The sequence below is a fragment of the Topomyia yanbarensis genome, chromosome 1 (assembly GCF_030247195.1).
Source record: "Topomyia yanbarensis strain Yona2022 chromosome 1, ASM3024719v1, whole genome shotgun sequence".
Taxonomy (NCBI): Eukaryota; Metazoa; Arthropoda; class Insecta; order Diptera; family Culicidae; genus Topomyia; species Topomyia yanbarensis.
This window is the reverse complement of record NC_080670.1, coordinates 144087677-144114870: the sequence shown is the minus strand read 5'-3', so window position 1 is coordinate 144114870 and position 27194 is coordinate 144087677. Positions and strand designations below refer to the sequence as shown.

The window sequence follows — 27194 nt, the reverse complement described above, 5'->3', positions numbered from 1 at the left end:
CATGCAACTGCAACCTTTGCTCTTTTGAACCATCTGTGAATTTACTGCATTCAAATTCAAGTCTTTTTCTGGTTAGTAGCTTCCCAAATTCAAGAAAGCAAGATTTTTTATACTAAAATGATTGTTCTCGGTCTGTCAACTTGCACTTCACGGTAATTTGCATATATGAAATACTTCACCTCCTCTATGTGCTGTAACATGCAAAAGTATCCCATCAATTCTTCAGCATATTTCAAACCAATTTTACTTCATTCCGTGCGTTTACAACAATTGGGTTTTCAAGATATACTTCTTACAAATTCATCTACAGTTATTTGTTTTGCTTCCTTCTTCGGTACTTTCAGCATCGCAGACTAAACCAATATCAACAAGTGACATATGTGCTACTGATGGCCAATTATTGCAATTTATCATGGAAACCAGTTAACTATAATGCTTATAATCGCAAGTTAATATCGTCATCAATCTATATGGAATTGAACTAGCATGCTTTTATAAGAAATATACTACTACTTTCCGCCCCATTCCATTGTTAAAATGTCTTTGTAGCTGAAACTGTTCCACCTGCACAAAAAATATTTCAACGAAAATGACAGTAGATTCCAGAAACGAATAACCTTAACTCGCTCATTCAGAGCCAAATTCAATTCTTGTTAGTGTTTGAATAAACTATCTAACCTGTAGCTATAGGTTTTGGCATTACAATGCTACATTTTTAACCATCCGGAAGTCGGACTAGTGCACTGAGTGCACGCTGCTCTGAAAATCTAGCCAAATCATCTTGGAGCAGCTGCGGCTGCTCATTCAGTGAGCCATTTGCGTAAGGTTAAATAAAAAAATAACTATCACCGTTATATGTAACAAACCGCAGCGATTATCAGATAACCGTGGTTTACACTGAAAGCATTTGTGTGATTGATATCTACTTTGCCTCTACAGATTGAACTGTTCTCACAAACACACACACACAACTGAGTTTGAATTTGCTTCGCTCTCGTAGTTCTACTTTGTTGTATTATCAGACCAGCTGATCATCTAGGTTACTGCACTAGATTCCTAATGTTTAATTTCTATTTAAAGTTTGATGTGTGATGTACTATTTAATTTATCTCAATTGAAAATATAGATTTATCAAAAAACATTTCATTCGAGGGTATGCAGTAAGTGTGTTGGTTAATTGTATGTCATAATGCTGTATACAAGGTGCTTATAAAACGTCTTTCATTTGAATACGCTAGATAAATCAATAGAAAACTGCTATCAAGTGCAAAGGCTCGGCTTGTCTACTATTTGTTTACATGACTAAGTGTTGTCTTATCCTGTATACCTATATTAGGGCTCATCTTTACCAGAAGAGCATATCCACATAAAGGGGAGTGAGTTTGATTAAGCGTTTGAGTTGTGACGTTGGATCTATGTATATACTACAACAAATGTGTTCTATTGTTTCTCCTAAGACTGTTTATTTTTATCAGAGTAATCCTTCTACACGTCCTCGCCTCATTGGTTTGATATTGTTTTTCACAGAACAGTCACATTTTATTTGTAATAGATAATTCCACATGATTTCCTTACGTGCTACAGTGTACGGTAATGTTTCACATAAAGCTATCCGAAACATAATAAACAAAAAACAAAGAGAGCTACAATTAACACGGTCATGTGGGTTCAATAATTATCGTATGGGATCGTCCATAAATGACGTAGCAATAAATGGGGGAGGGGGGGGGGGTAGTTTTGTAATTTGTGATGATGTGTGACGACAGGGGGGTAGGGGGTCATGCCATACTACGTAGCTTTTTTAAAAGGGAATAGGGGCTGACCTGATGTCACGATAACCTTCCCCGGTTCATCTAACTAACATCCTTTTTTATATTTTTTTAAATTTTTGCTGGGTCAAGGGGGGAGGTTTACCGTTAAGCTACGTAATTACCAGGGGGTATTTAGAGTTTATTGACGAAATGCTACGATGGGGAAGGGGGGGGGGTGTTAAAAATGCTACGTCATTTATGGATGATCCCTATTACTATCAAGGACAGAATATAGAAACAAAAACTCAGGCGGATCATTTGTGAAGCTTGATTTGCATACCACGTAATTATTTTGTTATATCAAATTCTGACAATGCCTCATAATAATAAAAATAAGCTAGAGCGAAGACCTTATTGTTTGAGTTAATGTTTTGATTTATGAACTAGTATTATCACCACATAGAGAAAAACAATCTTCACTATGTTAACAAATCTCATCTGTCCCGCAAATCGTAACATTTACCCAAATCCAAACAATATTCTTTATAAATTACAGAAAATGCGACATGTTGAAAGAAATGCTAAAGAAATTGTTTCAAACAATATTTCATTTAGTCACGTAATCGTTGTTGAATAATTGAAAAATACTGAAATAATTTCCCCTAACAGGAAACCCATCTAGAAAGTCTGAGAAATAAATTAAATATAAAATTTTGCGTTTTTAGTATTGTGGAATTCATTATGATTTTAACGCATCGTAAATATCACTACGTTGTGCCGAAATATGTCGAACCATGCCGAAAATGGACGCTTTCGCATGACTTGTGGAAAGTGGAACTATCGCTTCCCCATCAAAAGCAACATAAGCATCACACACACTCGTAAGAATTACAGACACTTTATATAACAGACTAGCGGAGAGAAAAACAATAAAACAAGCAACCATGGATGTAAACTGGCATCACGGAAGCTGCTATAAGCTTTGCATGGGCTTCCTCTTGCACTTCCCCTCTCACAATCCTCATGCTCGTTTGGCTGCACTTTTTGACAGCCCGTTTGGCTGCAACTTTTGACACTTCGCTAGTCTGTGTATAAAGTGTCTGTAGTAAGAATCATATCAGCTATTAAAAGAAGAGCTCCCAGAATTACGCTAGCAAGAAATTACCATGCAAAAGGCTAACAACTGGTAAGGATTAGTTTCACAACAAACATTACATGAGCATGAGCTGTATTTTGTGGTAGATGCAGGAAAATGTTTGCAATCAGCGATCAACTGAATAACTTGAAAGAGTGGATTGCGCATTTCTAATATTTTAGTTTGGCGACACTGGTAATTCTTTCCTGTGTGTTAGACGCAGAATTATCCCTAGCTGAATCCTAGTGATAATTTGCACCGCAGAATTTTAAAATAAAGTTAAACAAGAAATTCAATTATGAATTAATCATAAATTGATTGTCTAATTAAATTAAGATATATATCAGTGAAACATTCAATTCATTGTGGCGGAGTAATGAGATATAAGGGTGATGACGTACTGCTCGATAGACCATTGTTGTCCACTATAGTTCCTATATCCATAATTAGGCGGAGACACTGAGCGGAGCCAACATATTAAATGCCGGATCCAATTGAGCACGACGTTGTTCTTGGATCCATGTTGAGAACATATTGCGATTACGATAAAAAAGATTTGGTTATTTCCTTTTCGAACAAAAAGAAACGATCGTAAACAATATTTTTGCAAACGTGACAGCAAGTGATATTCGCACAATTATAACCCTTGTTTTAAACCAAGATTGCAAAAACCATCTCAAAATTATCATAGTAACATATTAAAGCTGTGAGACAATTTTCAGAAAATTTGGAAAAAATTGGTTTGTGCCTTTAAGGGATAGAAATACACCATATCTACCAATTCGTTTCGCTATACGTGCATGTTTGAATTTGCTCACGATGTTGATAATGAAAACATTCGGCTAAAGCTTCAACATTTGCATGCACGCTCATTCAAAACTACACAAAAATTAAGTTCCCACTACTCAATTGCAAAAACTGGGACAGCCTGTCAAAAATGAGTATCGATTTGAGTAGTGTTGGCTAAACTCTTGAATAACCATTACGTTATCAAGCATAATTTTTTTTTTAAAATGCTGGTGCAAGAAATTGAAAAATATTCGAATGTTCATTTAACAGCAAAATATTCGACGAGACAATCCGAAAACTAAATGGTAAGTTTTCCCAAGCTTTGTTCTTTTAAAATAACATACACTGCTGGCCAATAAAATAGGTGTGTTATAGATTATTTTGTTTTTCTCTCAATTACACATACCAAGTTACAGCAGTCTCAATCACACCTACCGCACACACAAGCCTTGGTATCTGTCAAGTTACTAGTGGGTTGTTGGCGCTGATTTTATTTGCAATCTTTGTCAAGATGTAAAACAAGACTGCCACAGGCTTTTTTGTGTGGTCAATATAATAGGTGTGTGAAATATATTAACTGGTTATTATTTTACTCAATACCATTATAGGTTTAATTTGGTAAAGTTTGTATTCTGCGTGCTAATAAATGTATTTAAATGTTGAATAAGTCAAAGATTTGTTATAGAATGGGTCGAGCATCTCACTGTTCTCAAGTGGAACGAGTTTTGCTGAGAAATTTTGTTAAAGAAGATATGACGTATAAATAAATCGCGAATACACTTTGGTATTCCGAAAACTTCTTTACAAATGCCTTAAAACCTTTGAAAAAAGAAACACGCAAAAAAACTCAAGAAAACATCTACAGCAACTGACCAATGTATTGCATTATAAGCGAAATCTGATCCATTCGTGTCATCCAGGACTATTACAGCACAAATTGGAAATGTGGTAAGTCCGAGAACAGTTCGCCGTAGGCTGTAAAACTCCAATCTTCCAGAAATAATTGCTAAAAAGGTTCCACTATTACGAAGCAAAAGACTTCGCAGAAATATGCAATTTACTTTTCAACACCGTTAATGGGCCTGGTTCAGAAGGAATCAAAATATGGCGACATATCCTTCGGAGGGACGAATCAAAGATAAACCTGTTTTCCTCCGATGCACAACGAAACGTTAGACGTCCAAAGTGCAAAAAGTTTGATCTGCGACACATGCAAAATATGGTAAAGCACGGAGGCGAGAACAATTAGGTTTGGGGCTACTTTTCGTGGAATGGCGCAGGTCCTATTCTTCGCAACACCACTATAATGGCAAGATTCGAATGCAAGGCTAAAGAATGGACATCCTAAAGGATGTCATGCAGTCCTATGCCAAAGATAACGTGCCTTTATATGGCAGTTTCAGCAAGATATTGATCGAAAACACACATCGAAGTATGTAAAGGAATGATTTCGGGATAATAAAGTGACTATAATTTCGGACCCTACCAATCTCCTGTCATTAATCCCGTAGAAAATCTACGGAATGTACTTAAAAAGAAGTTATCCGGTCAAAATTTCAGAAATAAGGGTCGTTTGTGGGAAGCAGCTCAAAAGGAATGGTACACTATGCCAACGGAAACTTATCAGCGTATGAATGACTCAATACCAAGGTGAATGGATAAAATTTGGTTGAATGAGGGAGGTTCCACAGGCTACTAATTGTCAAAAATATTAAAGTCTTAAAATCATTGGATTTGAAAATTTTTAATGCAATGGATTACAATACACCTATTTCATTGACCAGGTGCTTTTTTGGATTTCATAAGGAAGAGAGAGTTCCTGTAAAGTATAACAATTAATTTACAAATAAAAGTGTTCTTTTTCATATTTACGACTGTGCCTAACTATAAAATATTGGAATAAAAAATATTTTTAGAGGAAACTCAAAATTTCATGTATTTTTATCTCACACCTATTTTATTGGCCAGCAGTGTACTTTATTATTTTGTAGATCCTTCGGCACAAAATCCAATTTAAAGGAAAATAAAAGTGGAGAAAGAACCTCGGAATAGATTTATAAGCATCGCATTACGGCGAGAGATGCAGGTGGGTGAAATTTTAAATACTTATGACTCCGGTTGTTACTATTATTAAAAATACGGAACGGTTATGATTCATATTTGGTCTTGCGTAAAAAGTACTCAAATTTCACATTTTCTTCTTAATTTTTTCTTATGGGAAGTCTTCGGTTCTGACTTCTGGAATTTCTCGCAATGCCTAACTTAGGACCGAGAAATAGCCTAGGGCAATTTCTCATTATTCTGTGTACATTATTCTGGTAACACGCTGATTGCCAGCATGCCAGTCGAATTTTGTCATTTCTAGCTATAAATTGTTAATAAAATACAGTTCCAGTAACTTTTTCATTGACCAGCGATACGTAATACGCAAACCGAAACATTAAACTACCAAGTACTCTTTGGTTCAGGAGAAATGGATAATTAATTTCCTATATTCATGGTTAGGCGGAGACTCTGAGGGGAGCCAATTGAACATGTCAAAGTCCGGAGCCAATCGAGCATGACGTCATATAACATTTGGATGTATATAGAATAGGTATCGTGATTATGATGGTAATTATTTTACTATTTTCTTGTGTAATTGGACATAGAGAAACGAGAATAAACAATTTTTTTGTAGCATCAAGAGGTATTCGCACAAGTATAAAATCACATCATATCTCCGTTTCGCTATACGTACATGTCAAATTTCCACTCACGATGGTATCAAAAAAACTTAGAATAGAGGTAGAATATTTGCATGGAATGCCAGTGTTTTCATTCTAAAATAAGTGCTGCCAGTTTTCCGTCGTCTGTGTCCGCCCAACTATAAATATAGTAACTATAGTTAAATATACATGTCTGCAGACACTTTATATAACAGACTAGCGGAGAGAAAAACAGTAAAACAAGCAACCATGGATGTTGCTTGTTTTACTGTTTTTAAGCTCAGCCGGAAATGAACTGGAATTCTGGCTGGTTCCAGTTCGTATTCCGGCTCCAATGACACAACCGATTCTAGTTAGAATCGGTTGTGTCACTGGAGCCCGTATACGAACTGGAACCAGCTAGAATTCCATTTCATTTCCGGCTGAACTTTACTGGGTAAGCTTTGCATGGGCTTCCTCTTGCACTTCCCCTCTCAAAACCCTCATGCTCGATTGGCTGCACTTTTTGACAGTCCCTTTGGCTGCAACTTTTGATACTTCGCTAGTCTGTGTATAAAGTGTCTGTAGTTAAATAGTGTATTCCCGCTGCTATCACTTGATTTGAAAAACACAGTTTTAGAAAAAACAGGCTTAGCGCTCCGCCTAATTCAATGCAGTCGGGGCGAACCGGTTCGAGGGGTCATATCAACGAAACTATTCGGAGCAGGGTAATGAATGACAATTTCTAATTCTTACAGCTGTTTAGGTAACCCACAATCGAAAATTAAAAGCTGTTTGGTCAAAAAACATTCTCGTCACATTGCTCATATCTTTTTTCATTTAAAAGTGAATCCATATACTTTCTTCGGCGGAAAGCTATTTGTCACATCTTTCGAACGGTATATAGAACTTAGCATACAAAATTTGTATTTAATGAACATTATGAACAAAAAAACAATACCCGGCCAACAACCGGGGACATTGCCCTACATACGGAAGCGTTGTAACCAAAAACTTCTATGCCAGAATACCAGTGCTGGTTAATCAATAAAAGAAGCTCCAACATAAATGCATATATTGCGAATTTGGCAACTCTCTCTTAATTCGAATTAATTTATTAAATCAACTCCAACTTATGGTTGCTTGGGTTCATAACAGTGAGAATGAATGCAGTTTGCCTAACGGAAACCTATACGTGATGGTTCAGGGTTTCCATTTCTGTTGATCTTGTTTTAGTGACGCTATCAAAATAGTTACACCTTAACGTTGTCTATAACTTAATTGAATTTTCAAAATTATAGTACGAGATAGTACGTTATATTCCATTTTCACAAGTTTCACGGCATTAGGAGCGTGGCGGAATTGGACCAGATTACTGCACTCAGTTATTTATGATTTGTTTTGTTTAACCTCGAAACTGAGTCAGGTTAGTACTTCTGTCTTCAAATCATATAATTTGACCTGATTCAGCTTCACCTCAATCAAAAGCCTCGTTTTCAATCGGTACCATCCATACAGACGAATGCACATCGCACAGACACACATGCAGTTTGCTAGTTCTATACTATGTCGCAAGCCTTTACTAAAACTGAAATATGTGTAACATCGATTATCAACTGAACTTTTTCATAGTCACTAGTACCGGTACGATAATACGCTATCCATGTGCCACGTATGGAGAGCGTAAGAATACCTCACACAGCCTACTTCGCAACACATTCGGAAAATACAACATGTAATCAAATAATTATACTAGCTTAGATACTGTCTACATATTCAATTGCCTTATAATGTTTTATTACACTTACACAATAACAACTTTATTATACGAACCCTCCATGAGATTCAATGTACTGCTTATGTTATCCAGTGCTGTTCAGCTTATCTAAATCCTGCCAATATTATCATAAGTTTTGCTCTTGAAAACGTGCACAACTAACAACAAATGCACTTTTATAAGACTTACTCCTCTACGGAGAGATTTAAATATAATCTTCCTTCGTATATAATTTCGAATGAGTTCCTCTCTTTTTTTTTCTATGATATGCTTGTGGAAGGACAGTAAAATTAATTTGTGACCTTTTTTCCAAGTTGTGTGTATAAAATCGGTATATATAAAAAGGGGAGGGTGGGTTATGGCATTAAAAAGTGTTCTTTTTATAGTTACTTTTTGATAATACTAAACGTTCAAAATCTTTGTCTAATTTCACGACACACAAAAAAGCGTGCAGTCACTTGTTTCTTACACATTTTTTGCTATCGTTTACTGATATGTTCATGTGTTTAGATATGCATTGTTTCACATTATATTTGCACCACGAAGGGTTTTAGGGAGTGCACTTTGTTAGGTCCTTTGGAAAAACAAACTCTATAATTTTACAAGACTAGTCTTTCGCTAATACTTGGATTACTACACAAACGTATTTATCGTGCTATACTACATGAAAAAATCATTGGTTGCACTCTTGCAAACTTAAAGTTAAATAACTTCAGTCAGGAGATATATATTCAATAACTCTCCTCAGGTTAAGACCAAATAACTTTGGTATATTACTATGTATACACTAAATTGTAAACCATCGATATGTGCATCAATACCTATGTTTGCAGTTTTTCCTTTTTCTATTTATATATATTATTTTTTAAAGATTTAAACATCGAAACAGTTATTCTCTGCTATATCTCTGGTATATTTTAAATTAACCAAAGCCAGCTCAAAATGGCTTAATAAAAAACGAATTTCTTTGTAAAAATATAATTCACATGAAGCATTCAAATCAACCGCACATCTAACAAGTATCTGTCTACACATTCAGTTTCGTGTCGAGATAGTGTCTCGTGGTACTGAACTTGCTTCGTTTTTCGGTGTCACATGTTGTTTCAATTGGGTCCTCTAGCAGCGTGCAAAGTGTTGTGTCAACATTAAGTTGGTGTAAGAAGCGCCCGCGCCTCACCAGTCATAGCTTATGAAGGATCAAGTTCATTTTTCGTTCCTGCCACTGATCTTATTCAGATTTATAAAATCTCACAGTTTCTTCGGACTATTTTCAATTCACCGTACGCGCAATTTTGATCAAATTTTATGTTTTATGATTGTTTAATTTAATTGTCCTTGTTAAGTCGTAGCATGTCGAGATATTAAAGTTGGTAAACATTACTTTCCTCTAATTTACCGTTAGTGAGAAGTGGTCATGTGTAAAGCTCTACATTCTCCTGGGTGAATTAACATCAGAGGGGCCGATCGGTGGACATATTTAGAATAATCTCAGCAACGTTATGACAGTGAGCACCGCAACGATTTGAATATCCAGATAGAACACATTTGCTGCCGACGTTTGTTCCAGCAGGTTGCAGGAAGTTTTGGGTGGAACTGGAAAAGAAAATCATGAATTAATAATATTGGCCTTTTATTGAGTCCTATCCCTAGTCGTGATAATTTTAGGGAGGTGATCCTGAAGTTGAGGTGTACCAATAGTTGTAGTAGTGAGTTATACGCCCAATTAAGGTACCACCAAATATTTATTATTGGAACATGACACTAAAATCATGTTACATGATAAGTTTTATTCTTGAAATAACAAATGAAAGAATGGATGTTGGTTGTTGTTGCACCTTCAGTTGAGCTAATGTACTTATAGTTGCATGTCTTATACGAAATCAATAGAGTATGAACCAATGAGAACCGACATAAGCAATTGCATCCTTTTGATACATGTGCTATACTCTTTTTATTTTCTCTATCATGTTTAACATATTAACATTGCCCGTAAATCTTTTCGTAGGGTTTGTAGCTAAAATAACTAGACGGCAAGATTCAAAACGCAGTTTTATACAGCCACAGGGCCCAAACCGAACCATCCTCAGCATATTTTGGTATGCTTGATAGATTAGGGTGATGAGAATGAGAGTGGGGTAGGTCTGAGGAATGTAGGATGGTGGGCTGTTCGGATTATGATTGGTTGGAGGATTTGAGGGGGTTCTATGGAGGGAAGGGAAAGGTTAGGGTGGTGTGAAATGCGGGCGAAGGGTCGTCGCCGCACACCCATGGCTACGCCCCAGTTGAAATCCAAAAACCTATCTCAGCCTCAAAGAAATGTAAAATATCAAAAATGCAAAAAAAACATAAAAAACCTGTTTTAATTCACCTCTTGGTGCAATTGTGCCTTTCTCATTTGTCCAAGCAACGATTCCAATGTTCAATGTAATGGTTGAAATGTATATTACATAGTCAGTACGATTTGCACATACATAGAATGGGTCGACAGCCACGAACTTGAGATGCTATGTGTCGATTCTGTAACACTTGACACCAGCGAAGGATCCAGGAGGAGGGTCCGGGGGTCCGGACCTTGCGGAAATTTTCAACTTGTTAAGAAATTTTAAATTAGTTTCAATTTTAAAGTTGTTCTAAACTTTTTTACATTTTAACGACATTTAATTAGCTAGAGATTACTGGGTAGGGAAAGTTATGAAAATTAGAGCCATAGTACTCAAGCGAGAGTCACGGTAAAGATGGACTTGTCTGTCTATACCAGGACACATGCTAGTGAACTCGGGTGATTCGTAGTTATGCTGCCTAAGCTCGACCCTCATTAGCAGAAGACAAAAATTAAGCCAGTACGATATTAAGCCTGTTCTAATGACCCTGCCACTTCTAGTTTTCCGATCTGTTAACTTCACATCCTTGCTCTCACTTGAGTACTATGGTTTTAATTGTCATAACTTTTTCTACCCAGTAATCTCTAGCTAATTGAATGTCGTTAAAATGTAAAAAAGAAAATGTGACTAATACAGGCGAAATAAAAAAGGAAAAAAAATGTTCAAAACTCAAAATCATTTCAAACCAAATTTTTCAATGGTTTTTCTTAAATTAAGTTATTTCTTATTACGTAACACGTAATTTTCCGAAGTTTTATTTTGGATCCGCTCCTGCTTGAAACAAAAATATATAATATTTAATTAGCCTAATTTTATCACGCGGGGATGTGCATAAAGGGCATTACTAGACCACAAACGAACCACCCCTGGTTAGCTTGGTATGGCTTGGCATTACCTACTGGGCGAAGGTAATTGGGATGAGTGAGCGATGTGGCTGAAGAGGGTGCATGAGGTGGTCGTTTGAGGGGATCTGTTAGGAGGCTTTCAGGGGAGGTAGCTTAATGGTGGGGAACTTGAGGAGGGAGGGGGTTTTGGGATAACTGTGTAATGTAGGAATGCAATATATCAAGATATAAAATTCAAAGATTACCTTGAATAGAATGTGGATTATATTATTTATACACAACAGATGAGATTTATCAATTACAGTAATATCAGAATAACTTATTTCAAAGGTTTTCTTTGACATATAGTTTAATATATTTAGATATTCTGAATACACAGAGTATTCATGTATTCGACAAAATTAGTTATGAAATGTCTTCAACAATTTTTTTATTTTCGTTTCAATTATAAAGGTTATATAAATCCCTCTCGCAGGTTGATGGGATTGACGGTATTGTAAACATCGTCAAGCCACAATATATTCAATAGAGTTATGTAAATATAAGGACCTTCGCTCTTTTTAGTTTTTATTTGCACCAAGTTCTACTACTAGAGGTTAATTAGTTCTCATGTTAATAATCCACCAAACATTATGACTACTGAGGATTTGATTTATATAAGAAGCCCGCTTCAAGATGTTGATTACAATACGCCTCGATAGTGGTGTGTCGAGGAGGCCGGGAGGGCTGATATGAGCCTTTTGTCTGTTCTATACCTTTCCTCTATTCACCAGCTCATAACCAACAATCAACCAGTAACAAATAGATAATTGAGAAAGGATGTGCTATGTGTGGTGATTGGCTATTCAAGTATTAGTAGTGTTTGAAGTACTAATGTATGTCTCATGTGATGATCATAACTTCAGCTGTATCTTGTACCTATCTAATCTATTACGTCTCTCATATATTGTCTTTTATTTCTTCTTTTCGAGTCCTATACTGCCATTCTACACCCGCCTTCAGCTGAATCAACAACGATGGTGATAGTGAACGTCTTAACACTCACACATTCTCAAACGCGGTCTCAGCGGGAACCTACAAAAATGCCATCGTGCACGCGATTACGAATCGGTCACGTCCGAAAGCCTATCCTTGATCCTAGAAGCCTAGGTCCATGCCTTCAGCTGGACCAATTAAGACCGGGAACCCTATCGATATAAACGATCCCACTCTCTGCCAGAATTCAAACCGCGCACTGAAAATTTAATATCAGACTCACGGTTCGCGCAACCATTCAAGAACACACGTTACAAAATCACGTCAGCGCACAAACGTTAGAGCCCCTCGCGATTTTCCAAGCAGCCTACGAACTCGCAAACATGATTACACCCCGGTGATAAGGTGAAAATCTCAGCACTCATAAACTTACCAACACGATCTCAAGTGTCAACCTACAAACTCCCGCGCTCGCGCCATCATGAATCGGGATCGTCCGGAAGTATCTATCCTCGGTACAAACAATCTAGGTCCTTGTTAATTATTAAAAAAATAATAAAATTGAAAAATAACTACCATATACACTAGACAAAACGTTCCACGGCGACATGACCGGAAACTCTAGTGATATGGGGTAACTCTCTCCCTGTCAGAATGTGATCCGTACACCGAAAACTAAAGATCAGAATGACGGTCCGTGAATATATAAATCGCCGCAGGGTTTCAAAATCCAATTTATACACGCGAAGTCACATACACGCGAGCACACGGGACAAACACGTCAACATACGAACGCTTAAGCCCTTCGCGATCATCTACGCACACCTATGCCCGCGATCGCGTAAACTTGATAACACTGCGGCAATTGTGTGAACGTTTTAGTACTTACGAAGTTACAAACGCGATCTCAAACGCAAACCCGCAAATGCGCGATCATGAATCGGTCACGTCTGGAAATCTTTAACCTTTATTCTAGCAATTTAGGTCCATACATTCAGTTGGACCAATCAAAAAAAAAAAAGCTCATATCCACTAGACCACGCGTTCTACGACGACATGATTGGGATCTCTAATGATATGGAAGAGCCCACTTCCTTCTGGAATCTGAACCGTACACAAAAAATTAAGTATCAGATTCACGGTCCGCGCGCGATCATTCTAGAACACACGCGAATATGCGAAAGGCACACGGTTATGAAATAGAATTTATGCACGCGAAGTTACACGTTAGCACACGCGACATACAAACGCACACGCGATCGAGCACATTAACGTACAAATATTCGAGCCCTTCGCGATGATACACGCGATTCCGAGTCCCTACGCCCGCACATGCCTGAACCGTACAAAGAATATCACATTCAGAATCACGGCCTGCTACAATTGGCCTATTGCAGTGTTTTATTGGGCGACATTGCCTGTCTCGTCTGCAAATTGTAGTATGTGATTCTGACGGGGAGCCCTTCCGAGAACCTAGCTCTACAGCTCCAGTAGGACAACTCTCGAAAAAAAAAAAAAAAAAAAATTATAAAGGTTATATAAATAAATTATATAGCCTTAAGTTCGTTTGGCTCCTTTTTCAGGTTAGAAACATTTCTAACCTGACGTACGGGGGTTGGGAATCGAACCTAGGTGAGCTGCGTATAAGGCAATCGACTATTTTATTAGATAAGGTGCTGCTTCGCGTTGCAACATTCTTCAAAAATTCTAAACATCTAAAGTTGACGGTTTCGAAATAATGTGATCGTGACCGTAAAAAATGTTTTCAAGCAGTAATTTTTCTTTTCTTCAATACTGAAATAAACATCATTAATAGCCACTAGCTTGAAATAATTCTTTTTTTTATTATTTTCAAACCTGCTTAGAGGCAGTCTATATCATTGATAATACAAACAAATAAAATGCCCATAAAACCGATACTGACCTGCTAAAGACAAACGGAAAACGTATTTTTCATCATTGTCCAACTACTTTCCAAAATATTATTGTCATTATTAATCACACTGAGTTTTGTCTCAACTCTGCACATTCTCAAAGAAAAATACATTTTTAGCAAAAATTGAATCGTATGAAACTTTTCGGTGAGGTTATGTTTATAAATATCAAACTGCGCGTCCCATTCGAAGCATTATTCCTAATCCATATTTCGGAGCATCTATTCAAAAAAGAGCTCATGATAATTTGACAACTATGGGATCTCGGCTAAGAGACCAGTTACAAGATCCAATTCCCACGATTTTTCAAAAGTCCCCATGATGCTTGAAACAATAGTTCTCAATGTAGGGACCATTAATAAATGACGTAGCATTTTTTGAGTGATTTTAACACCCCTCTCCCCCGTCGTAGCATTTCGTCACAAACCTCTAAATACCCCCCATTGTAATTACGTAGCTTGACGGTAACCCTCCCCCCCCCCTTGTCACAGCGAAATTAAAAAAATGAAACGGGTAAGATTGTCGTGACGTAAGGTCAACCCCTATTCACCTTTAAAAAAGCTATGTAGCATGACATGACCCTCTACGTCCTGTCGTCACACAACATCACAAAATACAAAAAAAACCCCTCCCCCATATAATGCTACGTCATTTATGGATGGTTACCTTATTTCCAAAATTATGAATGTGTAATATTTGATTAATTTAGTTAGCATCAATTAATTTGTTTTTTTCCAATCCAACTAATTTTGGGAGGGGGGGTTGTATTTTAACACAAACCCCTTTCCTTATTCATTCCTCACCAACATTATCAAACGCAGTAATGTGGCTTATTCATTACACATGAGATAGCATCGAATTGCGGACGTGCTGATTGTACGAGTTTTAACGCTCTGTTCTCATTTGCAAGAATAGAACAGTGCGGATGGTCTGTGTTACGATGTGCAAGGGCATGAGCTCAAATCAGGATGCGTCTTACACTTTTTCATTAATTGTGAAATCATTCATGTGTTTATATATGACTTTTATCCATTCCTAACTATCTGATAGCATGGTTGGATGGATCGAGTATTGGTTAGTAATCTGCCCGCGCGGAGCTCGTTTTTTAATAGCAGTAGTCTTTTTTATCTAACGCATATTGATCACCAATACACATACATAGCTAATACATAGGCAAAATTCGTTTTTTTCTGTTTCATGCATTCAATGCAAGGAAACTTCTTGCAATTTTTGCACATTATCAGAATGCTTGCAATTTTCGCTCGTATTTATTGCATTAATGTAAGCGATTCTTGCCAGGTACGTTTTGGGTGTGCAAACAGCACAAATTACCGAATGTTACATTTTTTTCCTAAAGAAAAATAAGATTGGATAAATCAATTTGCACATGAGGGCACGAGACCTTCATTTTGTCAATTTCTGAACAGGCATGTTGTCAGCAAATGTAGAAACTGACATCTTAGCAAAGTGAAATTTGTTTACCGATTTAAGTAAAAAAAAATTCCGTGTTTCAGCTATCCAAAGTTACTGTTACTGAGATACTCGCAAAAAAATGGTTGCTGAGATTTCAGCTGTTGAGTTCTCTGCAAAAGGAACAAAAAAACGGAAATTGGGCTGAAAAGTGTGTAACTTAGAAAGGTTGGATTCGAATATTTCGAGTTCCACTCTTTCAGTAACTGACACCAAGTTGCTGCCAGTTAGACGATATATCCGAACTAACACCACATTTATTTGATCGCAAAACGCAAGCCAAGTAAACTAGTTATGTAAGAGCAACACATTATTAAACATGTGTACTGCAATGCTTTTACAAGATGTTAAATTTTTTTTGCGTTTCTAGCTCGGGTGAGTATGTGAAAGATTAACTATACTGCAGCTATCGTTTATGACAGAATAACATTCAGTACTTACTTGACCAAGCCCTTAACCGTGGAAGAAAATCATTCCAGAACGCACAAGCCGTTGCCATTGGACCTCTTCCGTACTTTTCACCCCGTAAGTCATCCTCTCCTTCCGCATTGAAAATGAAGTATATCGGATTCTCCTTCGTGTACAACGGCCAGTGCTCTCCTTCCAGAGCAGGATTCCTGTAAAAAATATTGTTATAGCTTCGCTAGTTTGAGCATCATAAGAGTATATTTGTTTTTAAAAAAATTGTTTTGAATACGATTTAGGAGAGTTCTAAACATTGAATAATTGCGTGACCCTAGTATCATAAAAATAAGAAAAACACGGCAAAGTTCACCACATCTTTCTTGTAAAAGACGCAACATCGTTTCATACTAAGTGAGCTTTGCCATGCCACGAGGAATTAAAATTGATAGAAAAACAACGAAACGTTTAATCACGCCAAGTGATTCGTTTATTTTATTTACAAAGGAATCATAGAAGATTGGTTTGTGTCGAAAAACATGCAACCCAGATTTTCTAACCTTTTATAAAAGTATTAAATATAAGGATTTGTTATGCGCTGTCACTCATTAAAACATTTTGATGAAGTGTTGCGAATTTAATTGCTATATTGATATAATTTAAAAAAAATTGCAATAAAATTAGTGAAAAGATGCATCAAATCGTTGTCACATTACGAAAGAATAGGTACTAATTTTAGCTTTATTAGAGAGCCACACTACTTCATTAATTACTCAGCCTACAATTGATGGAATGCGTATACAGTAGAGTGGTTCAAACTTGTATGAAAAAATTGCAAAGTGCGGAATTTCAAACCATGCACCAGAAAACGATAATTTGGGTGGCCAATAAGCTTCCCTGAAAATTTCAGCTGATTTGGTACACTGGAAGTGGATCCGCAAACGGCTCAAAGTTTGTATGGAAAAAATTGACCAAATGTATGGAGAAACGCATCAGTTTCACATTTTGAGGTAGCGCTGTAAGCGATCAATGTTTTCCGTGAGAAAATATTAAGAATCCTCTTGTAACAACAAATCGACTCGTGAAGGCTGCAAGTCAATCCAACAAAAAGTGACAATGTTATAAGCGGGCAAAGTTGAGGGTGTCATGGGCTTAAGTTGGGGTGGCTCTGTCGAAAGTGAAAAAATGCGGCTTACGATGAACGCACAATTTGCATGAGGTAGATTAATCCATGAATTTCTTTAATAACACGAAATGCTGACCATTTTGAAGAGTGATATCTTCGACCCACTAGATCAAAATGTCAAGGGCTTTCCGATTAAGAACAGGCTAATGCAGAATTTTTCCACCATATAGTGGCGCTAGGGGATATGTAATTACCTATAGTTAACTTATATATTGGGTCATATCTCGCGATCCGAAATACTTGGGGGGGGATGGGGTTGATGCTTCAACAAAGTAAATCATTAGATCAAGTGCTTTCCGATGGAGTACACGTTAATTTAGAATTCTCCCATTGGGTGGCGCTTGAGTGCCTGAGAATTTCCTATACGTTTGATATTGGGTAATATTTCGTGAGTGGAAACAGATAACGGAATAAAGTCTTCGGCAAAATAGACTATATATATATACATATATATATATATATATATATATATATATATATATATATATATATATATATATATATATATATATATATATATATATATATATATATATATATATATATATATATATATATATATATATATATATATATATATATATATATATATATATATATATATATATATATAATATATATATATATATATATATATATATATATATATATATATATATATATATATATATATATATATATATATATATATATATATATATATATATATATATATATATATATATATATATATATATATATATATATATATATATATATATATATATATATATATATATATATATATATATATATATATATATATATATATATATATATATATATATATATATAGTATACTCAAGGGCTTTCCAACGGAGAACAGTTTTATTCAAAATTCTTCCCCTGTAGCGCTAAGGTATATAAAAATGTTCTATTTTGTTTTCATTAGGTTATGCTTCGTGATCTTGAACACTTGGCGGCGCGAGGTCTCCCGTAAAATAGATTATAACTGAGTAAAGCCATGTCAAGTGATCCTCGAATTTTTCGCAAAATCACCGATTTTCATGAGGTATATTTTATTGTATAGGGATTATGGTGAGTAGCTTTTGGTATAAATATTTCGTTAAAACTCCCTTTTTTCTTTGAGATATTAACCCTTAAACTTTCTTGTATAATAAAATTGTAAATTTTATATCTCAAAAACTACTGAAGATAATTGAATGAATTTTTGTATACTTATAGAATGATATTAACACTATCTCACAAAAATATATCTATTGTATAATTGAGTAAATAACGGTACTTTGCATCTATTTAAAAATTTCAATTGCATTTTTTCTTGTGTTCTTCACGCTAAAAATTTTCAGGAAGTATGTCAAATTACGCAGCAATCCTTCACCTTCAAAAATCTGTATTGATAATTTTTCATTTTTGTTTCTATCCAAAGTTATGGATGATTTAGTAACGGTGTGTTCCTTCAACGCATGGCCCACTTTAATGCAACCCGCGAACACTTACATATTGGGAACGCCGTACGTCGCGACGTTCTAATGCGCATCGCTTTGGAAAAGTGTATCTCATGTCCAAAATTGCCATCTCTGATATTAGAGTAAAAAGACAAGCTTTTCTTTACGGATTATTGAGAGTAAATGCTTTTCGAGTGATTTGCATACTTTTAGCGTTATTATATTTTTTGCGAGTTATTGAGCAGTGGACATGTTTGAACCTGCATGGATACGATTTTTTGCAAAGTGACATATTTCACCACTTTTTTGTTACAAAATCATCCATAACTTTCGATAGGAACAAAAATGAAAAATTATAAATACAGATTTTTGAAGGTGAAGAATTGCTGCGTAATTCGATGTACTTCCTGAAAATTTTTAGCGTGAAGAACACAAGAAGAAATGCAATTGAAATTTTTAAATAGTTGCAAAGTAACGTTATTTACTCAATTATACAATAGATATATTTTTGTGAGATAGTGTTAATATCATTCTATAAGTGTACAAAAATACATTCAATTATCTTTAGTAGTTTTTGAGATATAAAATTTACAATTTTATTATACAAGAAAGTTTAAGGGTTAATATCTCAAAGAAAAAAGGGAGTTTTAACGAAATATTTATACCAAAAGCTATTCACCATAATCCCTATACAATAAAATATACCTCATGAAAATCGGTGATTTTGCGAAAAATTCGAGGATCACTTGACATGGCTTTACTCAACTGCAAGAATTTCTAATTGTGAACATAATCCCCGTTTTAAGTGAAACATTTCTTTTAAGAGAAATCATATGATTTTTTTCTCACATCTCAAAATACGTATGATCGTTTCAGAAACATTTTTCACCAAGGTATTTTCCGTGAAAAAAATGTCGTTTTCAATAAAATAAAAATGTCATCTTCTCGAGGAAATGAGAATATATTAATTTTGACTAAAATCTCTCAGGACTGCTTATTCCGCGAGTGTGTTCCGTGGAGCATTTTGGAGTGATGTTTGATTCTGAACTCAAAATGTGAAACTGATGCGTTTCTCCATACATTTGGTCAATTTTTCCCATACAAACTTTGAGCCGTTTGCGGAACCACTTCCAGTGTACCAAATAAGCTGAAATTTTCAGAAAAGCTTATTGGTCACCCAAACTATAATTTTCGGGTGCAAGGTTTTGATTTCGTGATTTAAGGTATTTTGGGCCAGGCTAGTATACAGTGGTGTCAACATCTTCTCTTTGTCCCGGAGAACCTAGGGGCAGGAATGTATAACAAATTTGCATCAAATCAGAAAAAAATTGCGTTTGTTTAACACACATCCTACTCCGATCCACTTTGTTCGACATTTTGTTGAATGGTTGAATGTGGGAACTCTACAAAATAACTATTTTGTAGAGTTTTGACATCTTACACGCAACGCAAAATATATTGCAAGCTACGCAAATTGCATTATGCATTTCTACTTTGATGAAAAGAAATGCATTCAATGCTGATAAGTGATCTGCCTCTAGCGAAGAACCAATATACAAACAAAACTAGCCTGATCATATTGAAATACTCGTGTTTGAGTGAAACGAAAACTCGAATTGAGTGCCCCAATTAACGCCCTAAAGCTACCAGTACACTGTTTGTAATAACGTCAAATATTTGACATCTTTCGTGAAATAAATTTGAACTGCTGTGTAGTGGCTCTTGAAATATTTGATCAAACACAGTTTGCCAAATTTTTCATTCGTGTTTGTCAAAGCGATTATTTGTCTGTCAAACAGTGTACTGACCAGTTTGTCAAAACTTCAAACAGCGTAACGCTGCAGTTTGTCAAACTTGTCGATGGAGAAGTTTGTCAAACTTGATGGAGAAATTTGTCAAACTTGTTGATGGAGAAGTTTGACAAACGTGCTTTGCTCATTCAGGATAGCAAAATATGCCGTACGCGAAACTGATTTGTTTTGGCAGAATTTGTTGTCAAAACGAAAAAAAATTAAGGTTTGAAATTCGGCTGATTGATTGATTGTTTTATTAACGTGACATTAAATAATTCATTCGCCACGTTAAAAAAAAATTCGGCGCTATTTTGATATTGTTGGTATTTGTCTTTCTAGGAAAATCATGCCTCAAATAAATCGGAAAGGTACAAACTATTTGAATCCAATTTTTTGATACATGCTGAAATGTAAGCAAATGCCATTTCTTTTGAATCCTTTCCGATAGTTCACCAAGAATCAGCTGCTCTTGAAAAGCATACAGCAGTTGAGTATACTGCCAGTCTTGCGTGGTATTATTGTCGAATGTATCTAGTTGAATTCTACATCCTGGTCGGACCGTAGCCTGTGTTGACTATTGTTATTTTATCATAAAGTACTGAATGAGCTCATGGAAATCGAGATCATGAAGAGTCTGTCGATAGCGATTCCATCGAATCCATCAAACGGAACCTGCGTCTGGCGCTGGATATTTACGCTACTAATGTTGGTGCGCCAAATACTACCCAACAAACGGATACCCTATCCTCACCACTTGCCAAAAACATGCTCAGGACTAATTGCTCAAGTTGCCCGGTGTTGTGCTTGGTAGCTTTAATAATTTGGGAACGAGAAAGTTATTTTAGCTTCGGCAAATCGCCTCTCCTTCGTCCGTCTCCAGATCTCTCAAAACCTCTGTCGAACCGTTTATGTTTGGTTTTGTTGCTCATGTGGTACACCCCGCTTTGCTGATGCTTGAATGTTTGGCTGTAGATTTTGCACGAGTACATCTTTTCCTTCGCGTCGGTATTAAAAGCCTTGCATTTGGACACATATGTGTTATACTTTTTACCACAATCGCGACAATCGAACAGTTTCCCGGTGGCATGCAACTTCTCGTGCAGCCGGAAACTTTTCGCCTATCGGTAGACCTTGCTACATACTCGACATTTGTGCTCGGGCAGCACGTCGAATTCGCGTCCTATACCATTATCTGGTTGTGTTGGCTTCGCAGGTGCACCGTCAGATTGTAGGATTGAGTGAACCCTCGGTCGCAGTATTCGCACACGTACGGAGTTTTCCTGGGTGTGCAACCTGACGTGTATCTTCAGCGTTATCGATTGAGTGAATGTTTTCGAACAGTGGGTACACATTTGAAGAGCTTTTCACCTGTAACAGTATATCATTGGAATTTACAGAAAAGAAAATAAGTAAAACCTTATCCTACTCGTGTGCCATCGAATGTGCGTCGTCATCAGGTACTTGTCCGAAAACTCATTATTACAATATGGACATCGGTTCCGAATGGGTAATGAACGATCCTTCTTTGGCGGCAAACCAGCAGATCCCTTTTCTCCCTTCGAACTATTTTGTTTCATCTTGCGATCCGGATCCATGAATCGACGAAAACGCTCTGCAAATCACCCATTTTAACTTTTTCCTCTCCCATCCCGCTAATAACGTAAATCTTCCCATTCTCTCCCTTGATGCGCATTTCGGTTTTTGGTTCCAAAGGAAAATGTTTAATTCATCAGCATCTTCCACTGCGTTTTCGATATCTGATCGCTCATCGTCCGCGTCCTCGTGTACTAACTCTGGATCCACTTTGATGTTAACTTCTTCCACGCTAGGCCAAATCTGAAAGCAGCTTTCGGAAATAATTAGCTGCTGTATGAGAGTTCGGCGGCGTTTGTAACATGTAATGTAGTTAGATTGCACTAGCGAGGCAATGGAGAAATTTGGCATCGTCAGGGTGCACCTAATTTGTTCCTTTCGTTCTTCCGTAACGGCAAGCACGCGCCGAAAGAGTGCTCTACATAGGCCAGCGCAGCAATCACACCTGTCGGAGCTGTGGGAGGAATATGGCCACTTAACTGTAAATGTGAGAAAGTACATAAACAAGTGAGCAAGAAATGCAACTAAAATCCATACCGTGTTCATCGCCGTTTTGTACGTCCAACAATACAAGAGGATTAAATATTTTTCAAATTCCCGTTCTAACCATTTTTTGTCCAATTGAAGTCTGCCTAAACTTTTTTGGGGTAGACCTTGTTGCTGTAGAGTTCTATGCAATTCCTTTCACACACACTAATCGGGGTTTTGTTTTCCTCCAGCTGACATACATAAAACTCAGCCAATTTAAACGTTCGAAATAGCTCGCCTGAAGTATTTATAATGGTGTTGAAATGCTCTGTGTCGCTGTAAAACTTATTCAGGAGACGTACTCTATAGATATCTGACGTTTGAAATACCGCCCTCCCCTTAAGCCCAGGAGTGGTTTGTTTTCCTCCCAATCCAAACGTCAAAACGGCACAGTACCAACGCAGCTGGATAAGTCTATACCGGTCAGGTTCCATCATAAAAAAAATCCGACCGAAAAGCTATTTTCGATTTGTTTTCCTCCACCTGTGACTGGTGGAAAAAAACAAATCGTTGAACACACAAACGTAGTTACAGATTGCCAAGTACTCTATAAAATGAAAACAAATGAAATGAAAATTTCAATCATATATGAACAGCATGCTTTGATCGAACAGCGCTTCCAAATCAATTTTTCTTCTACAATTCGACTTGTCAACACGAAGGATAAACAAATTTAATTGCGTGGTGAATCAAAAAAATGATTACCCTTTTGTATGAGACCTTGGTGTATTTAATTTGTATTTGATCACACTCTGCATAATCACGAACAAAGGAGTGCGATATAGTTGCTTCGACCATTCATAAAAATAAAACAAACTTTCTGGAAAATCATTTGGCATCCCTGCGCTAACACAAATATTTCATGTGTTTGCACTCTTGAAAATTCATGAAGTTCAAACAGCACAATTTTTTTTCGCATGGCGATTTGTTTGACGTATACGCCGGTTTGACTATATTTGACAAACAGTGTACTGATCCATCAAACTTGTTTTATTATGTTTGTCAAACAATACTAGGCGTAACGCACAGTGGCTGGAGGCTGGCCAAAACCTCAAAAATTTATTTTTGAAATATTGATATTTTATATTTTTCCTAAATTTCTCATACATTGAATGATATATATTCAAAATTTTATGATCATTGGATAAGAACAAGATTTTTAACATGAGTTTAAACGTAGCAAAGTCCAGACTTTATAATGATTTTCATTTCCGAAACCACCATTGCTCTGTTCACTTCAAATGCATGTTGCTCTTTTGATTTTGGTCCGATTTTAGCACAACTAGTTTCATTGTGTAGAGGAACGAAAGAGCTTGGTTAGTAAATAAAATACATCTGGTAAATTTTGCTTGGAACTATGACTTTTTAGTTTTAATATGTTTTAGATGGTCAGATCAAAAATACTTTTTTCACTAATGTATTCTGTACAAGTTTCGGAATCATTTCGGAACGGTCACATAGTATACATTCTATGGGAAATAACCTCCACTTTTCGAATATAATGGTCTCGTTCTGCGCCTAGGTGCGCAAAAAGTTTTAAGGAGATTTTGAAGCTTTGTTGCTGATATGGAGGCGCATGGTGTTTTGTGTAAAATAGTTAGACAATCTACAGTAAACCAACACGTTATACAATGGATTTAAAGTAGTGTTCTTCATTTTTTATGATATTGCTGACATTGGTGAACAGTAACGGAAAATCTATCATGAAAACGTGATCATAGTTATAAGAAAGGTTCAATGACACTGTATGGAAAAATGTATTTAATATTTTACGACTTTTGACATCAAAAATGAGCTCAGCACCTCAAAATTAGCTTAAATTGTGATTTTCAGCCAATTTAGGTAACATTTGAGGTTTTGTCCGACTTTTGTTTGAAGACCCGCCACTGTGTAACGTCCGGTAACCCATCAATGCAAATATTTGATAAAAAAGTTTATTAAACAGTTGATCTCGTGTACTGGCCTTGTCAAATTTGTTTGTCAAACACGTTTATTTGATCAAATTTTGCTTCATCAAATATTTTACGTTATGACAAACAGTGTACTGGTAGCTTAACCAACGGCTTCGAATGTGTAGAATAATAAAGAAGGGTAAAAACAGGTTCATTACATAACATAGGGTCATTTATCATAAATTATTGCTCACCCCGATCGTGCAAACTCGCTCACTGAGAGTACCATCCGCCTGCTAAGATCGCGTTCTCGTTGCCGATACTGCAGAGATGCGTTCATAGGTTGACCGAAAATATACTCTACTTCGTCGCCGTGAAGCACCCCCATCCATTCACCCCACAGCGAGGTACTTGTACGCTAAACATTAAAATAAACAGAATTAAACTTCTATAATCGACCTAGAGAACGGGAAAGCTTACGTGAGTGAAATAGTAATAATGGACTGAAGCCCCGCGTTCCGTTAGACCAAGTGCAAAGTCGTTGGTGGGACAGATGAAAAAATGATCGCCAACTGCTCTTCCCACCTGCTGCTGGTTCTGGTAGCCATCATTTCCACTTTCCCAGCCGGTATACTAATATAAAAGTAACATTATATAAAATCAAAAGTCAAAAACCAAAATTTTCAAATTCTTTCTCACCTGAAATATGATTGCTTCACGCTCCGGCTCGGACGCTTTGCTGAAGATTGTGTTCATTATTTCCAAGAACTTATCTCTTGGCAACGAGGTAGCTGCATCCTTCTCGAAGTAATCGATAAAATCGTATAAAAGAAAGTAGGTTCCTGTGAAGGAAGATGTTATACACATTATATTTCGTTGACCAACCTAGATAACAATTATATGATAAAAGAGCAAACTTTTTTCGTACATCTTTGTTGTCTCTAATCAACTATTGATTCTGAAGTTCTTTCTCGCCGATAAAATTCAGGCTTGTATATCTGACTGACGAAGAGATTGTTGAACCAAATTGTAGTAATACTTAGATCTCACATTTAATTCAGTTTCGACCCAAACATTTCTTTTGCAAACAATGAAAAATTGTAATGATTATATGCATGATTAAGTTTTAATTAGACATACAGCTCATTTGTACAAACATCACATATATATCAGACCTGCCATTTGAAACATAAAACGTCATTTGAGTTCGGTTACTATAGAAACAAACAGTTAAAGAAATCAACAATGAAACCTCGCGATGGTAGCTGGAAAGGGGTGTAAGTCAAGTTGGTGGGTATCTCCGGATCGATAAGTTTGGATATTAGCAATACGGTTGTGAGTAGACCAGTTACACAGCACAAGTCGGTCAGCGAGCTAGCAACGGGGGCTAAAGAAAAACACGAACAAACAACACGAAGTCGGAGAAAATCGAGATATCGTTCTCAGGAGAAATTTCACTGTCGATGATCTCTCTGTCAGACTGGATGAGTACTAAATGGTTAATGAAAACGGGCATCGGGAGAAATACCGCCGCCGAAGAATTCTCCGCACCAGCTAGCAGATGAATAGAAACGAGTAGCACCAAGAAGGATTAGAAAAAGTAACAATACAGAAAACATGAAGGATTAACACAAAATGAATAGAGTAGGTGCACAATCTCGCCTAAAGTACTACCTAATGATGGCCCCGAAGGGATGAGGATTGGGATAATCAAGAGAGTTAAATTTAGTCGGTCGGCTCAACTACTACAAATAACTGCCATAAACATCCGGTACTACCACCAGCAGGCAGCGGTGTCTGTGAAGAATCCTTTTCGATAACATACATTGAAAACATTTGTTAAACTGAGTCGATTGATACGCAGGACTCGGTCCTCCACGCATCAGAAAAATGTTCAAAGTTTGAAAGTTTTTATCCCATTCTTTTATAAGAAACGTAAAAAAAAGAAACCTCCTCGTCTGTTGAGAATTTCCTGCGTGCTGGCCTGTTATAAACTGTTCCGTATTTTTTACAATACCAAAATCGAGTTTGTTGAGAAAATTATATTATTGGAAAAGAGTCTGCAACCGCAAAATACTCTATAAATAAACGGAATGGTTTAGCATTTGTTAAAAAAAGAACAGAGAAGGCTATACGTTTGTGCAAATCAGTTAGGAAACAATCAACAAGTGGTTCCCAAAAGCACTCGCATGAGGGTAGTAATACCTTCGTAATGAAGTCATGTGTAAGTCAAATTAATCAGTATTCCATGCAGTGACCCGCATAAATGCTAGTGACATTTTGACATTCTAGGCAGTGGCACGTGGAAAGCTTTTTACGATGGTACACAAATTCATGTCCCGTGCAAAATTCCACTCATGCGAAAATGTTTACTCTCTTTCTTTTTCTCTCTCTCTCGCTTTGTCTGTCTTGCCCTGGCTCTTACTTTCGGTCGTAGTAAAACTCGATGGCCCACGCATTTGGCAGCCACTGTCAGTTCCCGGTACGCGTTTTTACTCCAGCCCGGCTGCTGCTATCAATAGCTCTCATTGGTCTGCTGAGCCGAAAGCAGCCGCAACCAAAAGTAGATATGTAGTGAGAAAACCAACAAACAACCATCCGTTACCAT

At 36.6% G+C, this 27194-nt stretch overlaps 2 protein-coding genes across 2 annotated transcripts in view; both read right to left on the bottom strand.

The window, feature by feature from the left end:
• Positions 1-27194, bottom strand: part of LOC131676155 (scoloptoxin SSD558) — a 431501-nt gene that overhangs the window by 149071 nt on the left and 255236 nt on the right. The window lies entirely within an intron of this gene.
• LOC131676119 (acetylcholinesterase) overlaps positions 6751-27194 on the bottom strand; it is a 90209-nt gene continuing 69765 nt past the window's right edge. Inside the window, exons 7-11 of the mRNA XM_058955247.1 lie at positions 25286-25428; positions 25067-25219; positions 24841-25004; positions 16186-16361; positions 6751-9732 (exon numbers count right to left, since the gene is read on the bottom strand). Of these exons, the coding sequence (XP_058811230.1) occupies positions 9617-9732; positions 16186-16361; positions 24841-25004; positions 25067-25219; positions 25286-25428 (752 nt within the window). The 3' untranslated portion in view covers positions 6751-9616. The remainder of the gene's footprint in view (positions 9733-16185; positions 16362-24840; positions 25005-25066; positions 25220-25285; positions 25429-27194) is intronic.